The sequence below is a fragment of the Solanum lycopersicum genome, chromosome 3, assembly GCF_036512215.1.
Source record: "Solanum lycopersicum chromosome 3, SLM_r2.1".
Taxonomy (NCBI): domain Eukaryota; kingdom Viridiplantae; phylum Streptophyta; class Magnoliopsida; order Solanales; family Solanaceae; genus Solanum; species Solanum lycopersicum.
In genome coordinates this window covers 57,098,181-57,110,593 of record NC_090802.1, presented here as the reverse complement: position 1 = coordinate 57,110,593, position 12,413 = coordinate 57,098,181, and the positions used below count along the sequence as shown (strand labels likewise).

The 12,413-nt window shown below is 32.8% G+C and overlaps 2 protein-coding genes across 2 annotated transcripts; both read left to right on the top strand.

Annotated features, from left to right (window-relative positions):
• Positions 1 to 2,863: 2,863 nt before the first annotated feature.
• PYD1A (putative dehydrogenase) lies at positions 2,864 to 6,530 on the top strand. Its single transcript, NM_001247809.1, has 7 exons — positions 2,864 to 3,151; positions 4,083 to 4,346; positions 4,456 to 4,626; positions 5,294 to 5,406; positions 5,494 to 5,680; positions 5,965 to 6,074; positions 6,374 to 6,530. The coding sequence occupies exons 1-7, from the start codon at positions 2,864 to 2,866 to the stop codon at positions 6,528 to 6,530; spliced, it is 1,290 nt and encodes a 429-aa protein (NP_001234738.1).
• A 3,182-nt stretch (positions 6,531 to 9,712) lies between these two features.
• LOC101260518 (small ribosomal subunit protein eS1) lies at positions 9,713 to 12,155 on the top strand. Its single transcript, XM_004235276.5, has 7 exons — positions 9,713 to 9,908; positions 10,000 to 10,047; positions 10,143 to 10,248; positions 11,017 to 11,154; positions 11,249 to 11,434; positions 11,549 to 11,749; positions 11,866 to 12,155. Exons 1-7 carry the CDS (start codon positions 9,898 to 9,900, stop codon positions 11,959 to 11,961), a joined length of 786 nt encoding a protein of 261 aa, XP_004235324.1. The 5' UTR covers positions 9,713 to 9,897; the 3' UTR covers positions 11,962 to 12,155.
• Positions 12,156 to 12,413: the final 258 nt, after the last annotated feature.

The following is a 12,413-nucleotide window of genomic DNA, read 5'->3' as shown; positions in this document are numbered from 1 at the left end:
CGTGATGAGGAAAATGTCATACATACATACATACATACATACATACATATATATATATATATATATATATGAACTATGATAGAAGATATTTAATTTATTTGCCAAAATAAAAAATAACAATTGGAAAAAAAGTATAATTTGATGAATCATGTTTTTGTTATTTTATTTATTGGAGAAAAGACATAAAGACACCATCGAAGTTGTCCCATATTTGCATAAAGACACGTAAACTTTTGAAGTGTCCCATCACCTCACTAAACAACTATATATCGTTGTAAATTGGTCATTTTTACCCATTAACTCATCTGGGTTGTTTACACGCACGTTAGGCGCGTCATGGACCATTTTTTCTTTTTATTTACCAGTTTAAAACAGCCATATGTCATTTTTTTTCTTTAATATTAATTACTTAATCAATTTTTGTATCTTCCCCAATTTAAACTCAAAAATAGCCTTTGGTAACCCTAAAATTTTGATTTCCATGGCAAGAGCAATATTGGTTCTCTCTTTTTGACGACTTCATCATCTTCCTCAAGAAAATAAGGTAGGAATTCGTCTTTTCTCTTTTAATTTCCAGTATAAACGTTAATTTGAAGTTTTTTTATGGTTGAATTTCTTCTCAATTTTGTGGTTAGTTTTTGATTGAAAATGGCAAATGCAATGTTGAATCGTATTTGTAACAATGGCAACTGTAGGAGGTCGATTCTAACACTTCTACACTATAATAATCCATAAAATCAGAATAATCGAAAAAAGTAAAGATTTTAGAACCCTAACATGTTAGACCTTCAATCTCCAAGAATCTTCACAAATACACATCAACAATGATCAACAACGAGATTGTCAACAACAACACTATCGTCAACAGCAACACTGTGTATTTCGTTTGATTTTTTAGGAAAACGTTGAGAAATGAAATGAAAAGGAGTTCACGAATTTTCTTTAAAAAAAAAGGTCGGGTCGGGTTACCTAGAGAGTGAGCAACACGCGCATTACATAGACGACGGAATGAGTAAAAATGGTCAATTTACAACGATATATAGTTGTTTAGTGGGGTAATGGGACACTTCAAAAGTTTAGGTGTCTTTATGCAAATATGGGACAACTTCGATGATGTCTTTATGTCTTTTCTCTATTTATTGTTTTTTAATCCCACTTTAGTTTATCTATTTTTTATTTCACGTTTTATTAGAAGTAATTGAAAAATAAAATCTAATATATGAAAATATTGATCCCATAATTGAAGATTTTGTAAATTTTTTAGTCAAAAATGTTCTCTTTTTGCTTTGGTTTACTTATATGTTAATTGCGCTCCATGCAAATATTTTGTAATACTGAATACTTGTATTTTATATGCTATGAAAATTATATTTTGTAACTCTTTTGAAGTATAATTAAATACAGTCAAAATAAATAAAATAGTGAATATAAATATTTAATATACATTTTATGAAATTTAAAAATTGGACAAACATATATGCCAAAAGAATTTATTCATGCATTTGATAAATTAATTTATTTTTGTTAAATATGTATCTTTTGAAAATTTTAAATAAAAGATTAATGCAAATGACTAAATAAGTTGATTTGACTTTTAATATATTTTTTAAAAATAAAACACAAAATTTTGTACATAAAAACTTTTCATATGAGTATGATTAAATAAACACAAAATTATGATTAAAAATTTAAATTATTTTAATGTACTAAGTAATGAGTATATATCTTAGGGTAGTGCAATCATTGATTTGAGAATGTAAGAAGTATATTTGAAATGAAAACATATTATTTGAGTATTCAATTTAATTAACTTTTGAATTTTATTATTCTATACACATAATATGTGAAGAGGTTTATTATCTATCAAATATTTCTACGTAGTTTATATTAATCTATTTATCTTTATATTTCATATAAAAGCTATATATATTAAAATATAGTAAACGAGTTAATAATTTTTCTAAAAAAATATTTTCTCATTCGAGGTTAAATATATTGAAACTTAATAATAGCGTAACATTTTGGATAACATTCTTAAAAAACAAATTTGACAAATGATAACAAGTATCTTTGATATAAATGCAACTAAAGAATCTAAAATACCAATAGATGTGATTCATGAAAAAATCATACAAATTTAAATTGTATATATGAAAAAGGAACAAAAACGATTGAAAAATGAAATATTAAAAGGAGTTTTATCATATAAATATGAAAAAGAATAATAAGACGTGTAGATGTATTTTATTAGCATTTTTCAGTTACTTTATAATATAATTCTTATATACTCAAAGAAAAAAAGTACATCGAAATATATGTTGTAATATAAAGATTCAAACTCATTGGTATTCCAAGAAAATGTAGAAAGTGACATATTAACTATCTGTCCAAACAAAAAAATTACTAAAAAAATATATATTGACATTTGACATATTGATTAATAATGCACTATCACTCATTTAATAGATTGTAAATGTTAAATTTATTAAGTTTCATTTTGATCGTAATTTCAAAACGATCTTCATAAATAGTATATAAGTAAAAAAATAAAGTGATAATATTACGTTTGAAAATAAAGAAAGCTATATAATTAATTGAAAAATAAGTAATCCTTTAATATTTATTTGAAAGACCTAATTGAGAAAAAAATAAGACACACGTGAATCTTGATCTAAAAAAAACAACAAATTTTATTCCCTTGATAACTTCTACTAAACTACAACTAGATAACTCCAATCAACAGCTATTGAAATACAATTTTCTTATTCTCCCAACTCAGATTCCTAGATATTCATTTTCATCTTTTCCTCTGTTTCCTGTTTCAACTGAGTCAGAAACCAACTTCTTCAATTTTCTCCCAGCTATGGCGTCTCTTGGATTGGCTCAACGAATCAGAATTGGACTTGATGGGAACTCGGGTGTTGAAAACCCGGTGATGGGTCGGGCTGGTCGGTTAAATTTCGGTAGAAAACGAGTTGGGTTCAGAATTATGGCATTAGAGGGCCAATCAGTGGAGCCCGATCTAAGTGTAACTGTTAACGGGTTGAAAATGCCTAACCCATTTGTTATTGGGTCGGGTCCACCAGGGACCAACTATACAGTGATGAAGAGAGCCTTTGATGAAGGCTGGGGTGGTGTTATCGCCAAAACGGTAAAGCTTTATTCGACTTTAGTAGTACCACCTCTTTCATGGATCCTTTTTTAATCCATATTTTTTTTCTGTGGTGGATCTAGTGCCAGTTTTTCTGTTATTTGTTAGTAGTACTTCCGATCTTTTTATCAAAGTCTGATTAAGTAGGAAGAGTAAAATGAAAGAAGAAACTAAATTGAGCTGTTGATTTGCATCGAATTGAGTATGGCAACTGCTCTAGTAAAGTTTGTTCAAATGACATTAACTTATAGATCTTCTGAGATTGGAGATCATTAAGAGGTGGATCCAGGATTTAAATTCTATTAGTTCAATCTGTTCTTGCATTGAACCCACTGTGTTTTTAAATTTGTTGCAATTTTAGTAAAATTTTACACATAGTTTATGCTCTGCGTCGAAAGTATGTAGTTGAGATGAACCAGGTACATTAACATTGGATCCACCTTGAGATCATGTATGTAGGTTCTTGGATCAGTATGTGTGGAGTTATCATTTAACTTGTTATGGAGTTTTGCATGTGCTGATTCTAGATCAAGTAACTGTAAATAGTACTTCCTTCCGTTTCGATTTGTTTGTCTTAAAAATGTCTCTTCCCTTTTTTAACAACTCTTTGATTTCAACTTTTCATATGAGATGTTTAAACGCTCAAGATTAAATGACATTTTGTTCTACGTATCTTTAGTTTAAAACATAAGATTCAAAAGTCTTTTTTACTTTTTTGAACTCCGTGTCAAATCAAAATGGGACAAACAAATTGAAACAAGAGGGAATAATTGTAACTGAAAAGTGTGGAAGCTCTTTTTTTTTATTTTATAAAGGATGTTTTTATCTGTGAAAAGTGAGATCAACACTTTTTTACTTATTTCTGTTGTGAAAAGAACAGAGAAGAAAGACTTTCCTTTTTTATGGAGTAATTATTTTTTTCTTCCCTCAGGTGTCTTTGGAAGCCGATAAAGTAAAAAATGTGACCCCTAGATATGCTAAACTAAGAGCAGATGCAAATGGTTCTGCCAAAGGACAAATTATTGGGTGGCAGAATATTGAGCTCATTAGTGATCGACCTCTGGAAACAATGCTGAAAGAGTTTAAGCAATTGAAAGAAGAGTATCCAGATAGGATACTAATTGCTTCTATCATGGAAGAATATAACAAAGCTGCTTGGGAGGAACTTATTTACAGATGTGAGGAAACTGGAATTGTAAGCATATGCGACTTAATGGATAAGATTTTTTCTGCATTATAGTAGTGTTGTCGCATTGATTCTCTTTTTAGTTTTTATGACTCTCTATATTGATACTGTTTTTCAGGATGCCTTTGAAATCAACTTCTCGTGTCCCCATGGTATGCCAGAACGTAGAATGGGTGCTGCTGTTGGTCAAGATTGTGATCTCTTGGAGGAGGTTTGTGGATGGATCAATGCTGTAGCCACAGTTCCAGTTTGGGCAAAGATGACCCCTAATATCACCGACATTACCAAGGTATTTCGTTATAGCATTTATAAAACAAAGATGATAGATCGCTAAAATGTTTAAACCATGAACCAATTTCATATGTCATGAAGGTCATAACTTCTTCTATAGATCATCTATAATCTCCCTTTGTTACTAAAAAGTTCTCGCATTAATCCTAAAGTAGGGGAAAATTGCATTTTGGAGCTTGTATATGCTGTTAGTTTTTTGGAAGACGGAGTGTGTCCTAATCCTCCCTAAATCAGCCTGATGACAAGTGTAATTTCTTCTTTGGATCATTCTATCTTCCACCTTTTGTGACCCCTTTACTTGTTTGGTGATTAAGCTTGGTTTTGTTTCAATGTCTCTCTATTGCACTTTCCAATTAAAAGTCCTTACCAATTTGAATGAGGTTGATAATGACTGTTAAGGACTTGGGAAGTGTGATTGTGAATTCGTTAGAGCTGTTTGATGATTATTAGTTTGGCGTTTAAGAGGACCACCTTCGCTTGAAATGAAGTGATATATTTATCATTAGTCTCTATGTCTGGATTAAACCATCTTCACCTTCACTTCACTTCTATAATTATGGCCGCCCACTAGTTTGTTATTCACCGTGTCCAACAAGTTATCAACATTCTTTCATGTATAAGTTATTTCTTCGCTGTGTTTCTTATTTCTTCTTCTTGGCTTGTAGCCGGCTAGGGTGGCTCTTAACCAAGGGTGCGAGGGGGTATCTGCTATAAATACAATCATGAGTGTAATGGGAATCAATCTCGACACCTTGAGGCCCGAGCCTTGTGTTGAGGGGTTAGTATCTCTACATTGAGAAGTATGCTGAATTAAAATTTTCTGCTTTTATGATTCCGGCAATTCATTTTCTACTGTTTTCCTTAGCTACTCTACTCCTGGAGGCTACTCATCAAAGGCAGTGCATCCAATTGCCCTTGCAAAAGTAATGAACATTGCACGGATGATGAAGTCAGAATTCGGAGATAAGGACTATTCACTCTCTGCTATTGGGGGAGTTGAGACAGGTGGTGATGCTGCTGAGTTTATTCTTCTCGGAGCAGATACTGTACAGGTTGGATTAGAAACTGACCGTTTACTGTATGTTTGTGGCTAAACCAAATTTAGGACTTTTCCTTGTCCCCATTTGACTTCGACTAAATAAAAATTTCTTCTGAGCTGCGATCTAACACAAGTGAGAAATCTTCAAAACAATTTAATGATATTTCAGTAAAATGGTGAAGAGACATGAACAACTCCTCTTAATTTGTTTGTTTGTTCTTTTCTTTCCCCCTCTTCCATCCTTTTTAACATGGAATTATCTTGGAATGATAAAATCTTTATTGGTTTATTATGTAGGTTTGTACCGGTGTCATGATGCATGGATATGGTCTTGTGAAAACGTTGTGCTCTGAGCTGAAAGATTTCATGAGAAAGCACAACTTTTCATCAATAGAAGATTTCAGGGGGTAATCTCTCTCTCTTTCTCTCTCACACTCGCGCACACATACGAAGAGACATTAGATCCATCTAAACGTTGAAAGAATAGAATTAACGCTCAGCTGGAATATCAATAACTAGATTGCATTATCTAGTAGGTTCTGAACTTTCTCCCTATAAGATTCACTTATATGGTTTCTATTAACTTGTCCCAGCACTTCAAGTTTGAGCTTCCCAGTGCTACTGCATAAAGCTATATGTACACTTCCGTAGTAACTCATAATGATAAGATTCTCTTGTTTACAATTTGAATTTGTGTTATGCACAGAACGTCACTTGAGTACTTCACGACACACACAGATTTGGTGAGAAGGCAGCAAGAAGCAATACGTCAAAGGAAAGCAGTTAAGAAAGGTTTACAATCAGACAAAGACTGGACAGGAGATGGCTTTGTGCAAGAAACTGAAAGCATGGTTTCCAATTAGACTTGAAAACCTCTAAATGCACTTGTCATCTCATATTGTAGATTATGAATAAATCAATCTCTTTCATATATCTGACTGGATTGGTGTATAGTGACTTTGACCTCTTTCTTGTTCTTTGCTTATAGGACTTTCACAACTCTTGTTTTCATTTGTGTTATCTTTTAACTTAATTCAAAATACTAGTGTTTATGATGTAGAATCCCAGAATTTATTTTTAGTTACTCTAATCATCCAAAAAGCCAGTTTATTATTAGAGGATAGCTATATTTATATCTAAAATATATCACTCAATGCAGATGTATATAATTGGAAGATAAAATAAATCATGAGTACTGAAAATGCAGCTCCATATTTAAAATCAGCTTATTTGGAACAAATGTTTTGCAAAAAGTACTTCTGGTAAGAATAAATTTTTAATATTTTATTTCACATATGTCATTAAAAGATATTGGGGAATAAAACATGTAGTTGTTTGTATTACAAAAACACACTGATAAGATGAAAAAGGAATTTAAAATGTTAAAGTTTTAAAAAGTTTAAATATTTAATTGACAAAATTGGAGTGCATGCCAGGATGATAATTTGAGATAAGTAAAAAGGCTCCCAGAACATTTTGCCTTCTAATTTGATAAAATAGTTTGAAATAAAGATAAACTATCAAACTTGACCTAAATAGATTAAGTCAACATTTCAATTTTGGAAGTAGAAGTTTAAAACAATCTCGCAAAAGCCACATGTGACCATCTTATAGAAGTATCTATCAAGACCATATAATATTTAAAGGGTCCACATGCAGGTTGAATTGGTCCACATATATCATCCTGTATACGTTTCAGAAACGCAGGGTATTCAGTTCCAACCTTAACTTTTGATGGTTTAATGATCAACTTTCCTTGAGAACAAGCAGCACAAGAGAATTTCTTTGATTGAAGTATATTTGGGCTCTTTAAAGTGTGCCCATATGAATTCTCAATGATTTTGCACATCATATTAAATTCGGGATGACCCAATTGGTCATGCCAAATGATAAAATCATTAAAATTAGTAAACCTTTTGTTTACCACGACATGTGATTCAACTGTACTTATACTTGTATAGTACAACCCAGAAGAAAGTGCAGGTAATTTTTCATGCACAATTTTCTTCTCTACATTAATTGTAGTAATGTAAAGGTATTCAACATTTCCTTCATTAATTGTCTCAACATAATAGCCATTTTGGTGAATAACTTTGAAACTTAAATAAGTTTCTTTGAGACTTACTACAATATAATGCATTATCAACGGTTAATATTGTCCCTCCCAATAGTAATAAGGCCGCTCTTCCAGAGTCCTCAATTAATTTTGTACTACCTGATATTGTGTTGACATATGTCATTTTTATAACCAAATTAGAAAAGTATTTCTTTTCTTTTAATATTGTATGCGTTGTAGCACTATCAAGAAGGCATACATCTCCATTACTCATCTTGAATCCAACTGACAATTGGGGATTTCTATTAATTTTGATTAAAATAAAATACATTAAAAGAAGGAAGAAACAAAACTAACAACGAAAATTTAAATACTTCAACATGAATAACATAATAATTAAAAACACATAACTAAAATATTATGTAAAATATTAACAGACTTCATTCCCCAGCTAAAAGATCAAACATCAGTTTTGATCTCCAAAAAAGTCATCAACTTTCGTATGAGTAATGTCACCAAGATCATAAAAAAAATATCATCCTTTAAAGCCAAATTTGCTTCAACATCCTTATCATATTTCTGAGATGTTCCCGGCTTATCATCATCTTTAAGAGTCATATGTCACTCAGCTCGAGCATTGGAAGAGGAAACACCACTGTTATTTCCTTTCTTTTTAAAGGAATTTTGATAGAGCATTACAAAATGCTCATGTGTGCGACATTCATTCTTCCAATGGCCTTTCATGCCACAACGACGACAATTACTTTTTGAGGGAGGTTATTTTGAGATCTCATGTTGTTCTCCCTTTTATTATGACCACCACCTCGACGATTAGTGTATCGTCTCTTATCTTTGTCACGTCCCCGTGCATTATTATAGCCCCGATGATCATCTCTTTTTACTTTAGATTGATCATGTTTTCCTATCACATTTGCCTTCGGTAATGGAGCAGCTCCAGTGGGACGAGCTTCATGATTTTTCATTAAAAGAGCATTATGTTGCTCAACCACCAAAATCATGAGATTAGTTCAGAATATTTCTGAAAACTCTTTTCACGATATTGTTGTTGCAATATCACATTTGAGCCATGGAAAGTAAGTGTCTTTTCCAACATGTCATCATATTTTATAGTCTCCTCACATAATTTCAACTGGGAGGTTGTTGTATTCAATTACGATCTTAAAATCTTGAAATAATAAATGCATCCACTCATAACGAGCTCTTGGCAACACTGTTGCCTTTAGGTGGTCATATCTCCCCTTCAAATCAGTTCACAATTCAAGTGGATCTTTTACCGTTAGATATTCAATCTTCAGGCCCTCATCAAGATGATGACGAAGGAAAATCATAGCCTTCACCTTATCTTAACTCGATGCTTCATTTCCCTGAGTAATAGTGACATCAAGACCTTTAGCAGCCAAGTGAATCTCAGCATCGAGTACCCATGAAAGATAATTCTTTGCAGAAATATTTAATGCCGCAAACTCAAGCTTGGATAAATTCGACATAATGAAATTATGAGAGAATATGTGAATTAAATAAAAAGATTTATATAATACCTTTGCAAGTAGCAACTTCGTGCTAATAACGTATTATAAAAAAACTCAGAATATAAGAAGAAGAAGACAAAAAGTATAAGATAGAGGAGAAAATTTTTCTTATTCAAGTGTGTATTTCAAATGGTGAGTGATATCCCTATTTATAGTGTTAAGATATCACTATCAAAGGTCACCATGATAAATGCCCAATTAACAGGTACATAGTTATCTACAAAGGTTCATGCCACCTTGAAAATGTAGATGAATGATAAGATAAGTTTATGAAGAAAGCAAATGGACAATACACTATTCAATGGATTTATAAAATGTTATTTTTTCTTTTAAATTTTTTTTAGGCTTTATGTGACTTTTTTTTTTTAAAATAACAATTCCTTATCCCAAAATAAAATAAAATAAAATAAAAGAAGAAACGCAGGGGATATAAGGTATTATCGTAATTAAACCTAAAACCAGTGGCCGATTTTCTCATTCCAACATATATATAACCATGTTTAAAGCTTTTCATCACTCTTTCACTGAAACTAGGGTTTCTCTTCCGCAGCTTCTCTAGCCTCGCCTCATCCATCCCCTTCCCCCAAACCCCCCCCAAAGCAGAGCAAATCTCTTCTTTCCAACATGGCCGTCGGGTATATCGCTTTAACTCTCACTCCATATTCCTGATTCTTCTCTTCTACTTTTTTTCTAATTTTAATCCTGTTTTATTGTCTCATTGTACAGCAAGAACAAGAGGATTTCCAAGGGAAAGAAGGGAGGAAAGAAGAAGGCGTAAGTAGTACTAACACCAAAATCCTGGTTCCTTTTTGTGTGTGTATGTGTAATGTGGTTTACTAATTTGTGTTTGTCTGTGTGAATGTTGGCAGGGCGGATCCCTACGCAAAGAAGGACTGGTATGACATCAAGGCACCATCTGTTTTTGAAATTAAGAACGTCGGCAAAACCCTTGTTACCAGGACTCAGGGTACCAAGGTATTTATTCCCTTCTCATTTTGTTTTCCTTATGATTCTGTTGATATTGTGTTTTAATGCTTATTTTATAGTATTATTTCGTTTGGGTATGTTTTGCATTCTGTTTAGTTCTGATGTATAATGTTGACTAATTAACGAAAAGATATGCATTCATATTGTGAGTGAATGGAGGAGAAATTCTTGTTATTGGTATTTAAGGATTAAATGTTTGTCAATTTGAGCAATGAGTGAGAAATTTGGTCAGAAAATTGTTCTATTGTCAATTCATCTCGACTTGACCAGTTTTTTATTTTATAATTAGTGTTGCTAGTTGGAGAGGACTGGTTTGCCGTATTACAATGTACCTCTCACTGAGTGCTAGAACATTTACTTTGTTATATATGCTATCAAATTCCTTCATTTCATATTAAGATGTGCCATTGTGATTCTGTAACTCGTATCTAATGAACGTTGGTATGTCAATTACCTTGTTGCCATTTGTTTCTTTCTCGCTTCCTGTAAGTGATAAGTGTATATGCTGACCACATATGTAGAGAAGTTTTTCACTAGCTTTTTATATTGTTTTGCTTTGTTTTGTGATATCTGCCGCTTCTGCAATTGTTAACTCCACCACCCTAAAAAATAGAGAACTTATTCATAGATATAAGCTCTGGGTATGTTGTTGTATTTTCTTATATATGGAAATTGGTGTTTTCATCTCTTTGTATAAGCAAGTTATAATTGTTTGTGCTTTTTCTGATGGGAACAATTGTTTGATATTACTTTTAGATTGCTTCAGAGGGTCTAAAACACAGAGTATTTGAAGTTAGCCTGGCTGATCTTCAGAAGGATGAGGATCAGGCTTTCAGGAAAATCCGTTTGAGAGCAGAAGATGTGCAAGGGAGGAATGTTCTCACAAACTTCCATGTAAGATGTTCCTTTTAGTCAATCTTTTGTTCACTGTTTCAGAGTTGTCACATATGACTATATATTGAGCTCTATTTTTGTTATATAATTACAGGGAATGGATTTCACAACAGATAAGCTGAGGTCTCTGGTCCGCAAATGGCAGACTTTGATTGAGGCCCATGTTGATGTCAAGACTACAGACAGCTATACTCTAAGGATGTTCTGTATTGCTTTTACAAAGAAGCGTCCAAACCAACAGAAGCGTACCTGCTATGCCCAGAGCAGCCAGATCCGTCAGGTATAGTATTTTTGCTTGGTTTGCACTTGTGCAAACATTTATCCTTATTGTTGTCTTCATGTCGTGCGAAGTTCATTTTTGGTCGCTGACAAGAATTTTTATCTTGTGTTGTAGATCCGCAGGAAGATGGTTGAGATCATGAGGAACCAAGCCAGTTCCTGTGACTTGAAGGAGTTAGTTGCAAAATTCATCCCCGAATCAATTGGCAGGGAGATTGAGAAAGCAACTTCCAGCATCTTCCCCCTACAAAATGTCTATATTCGAAAGGTCAAGATCCTCAAGGCCCCTAAATTTGACCTTGGCAAGCTGATGGAGGTATAATATCTGTCTGTTCATCATTTGCTGTAGACAATATATGCATTGCGAAGTTCACTGTCATTTCATTTTATAGCTGTAATTGTTGTGTTATTGATCGAGAGTTCATGTTGTAGGTTCATGGTGACTATTCAGAAGATGTTGGTGTGAAGTTGGATCGGCCAGCTGATGAGACAGTAGCTGAGGCAGAGGCCGAGGTTCCTGGATCTTAGACTTGTTTCATCCATCGAGTTACGTTACCCAATATGGTGGTAGTCTTTAGAGCATCACATTGTTTAAGTTGAGTTTTGTTGTGACATCTGAAAATTTTGCATCTGGTTCTTTGCCTATGTTTTATCCATACATTATCATAGACCAAGATATGGATTTTCCAGCTGTTTTATCTATTACTAATTTCTTTCCCGTATGTTGAATTATGTCATTGTGGAACTTGGTAATTCATGCTTTTTTGTAAAGCTTCGCAGGAGATTCATTTCTCTTTGTGCTTGCCTTTTCATCTTTGGTGAAACCATATGTTTTAAGGTGCATGGAACATATAACTGTAGTTGCCTGAAATTACTCTTGCAAATTGAACTTAAAGCATAAGCAATAAGTTTTTTTATTTTGAGAGTTGGGTTAATCAGATGAACTTGTTCTTTCGACCGTATGTTGAGTTGGAATGTTA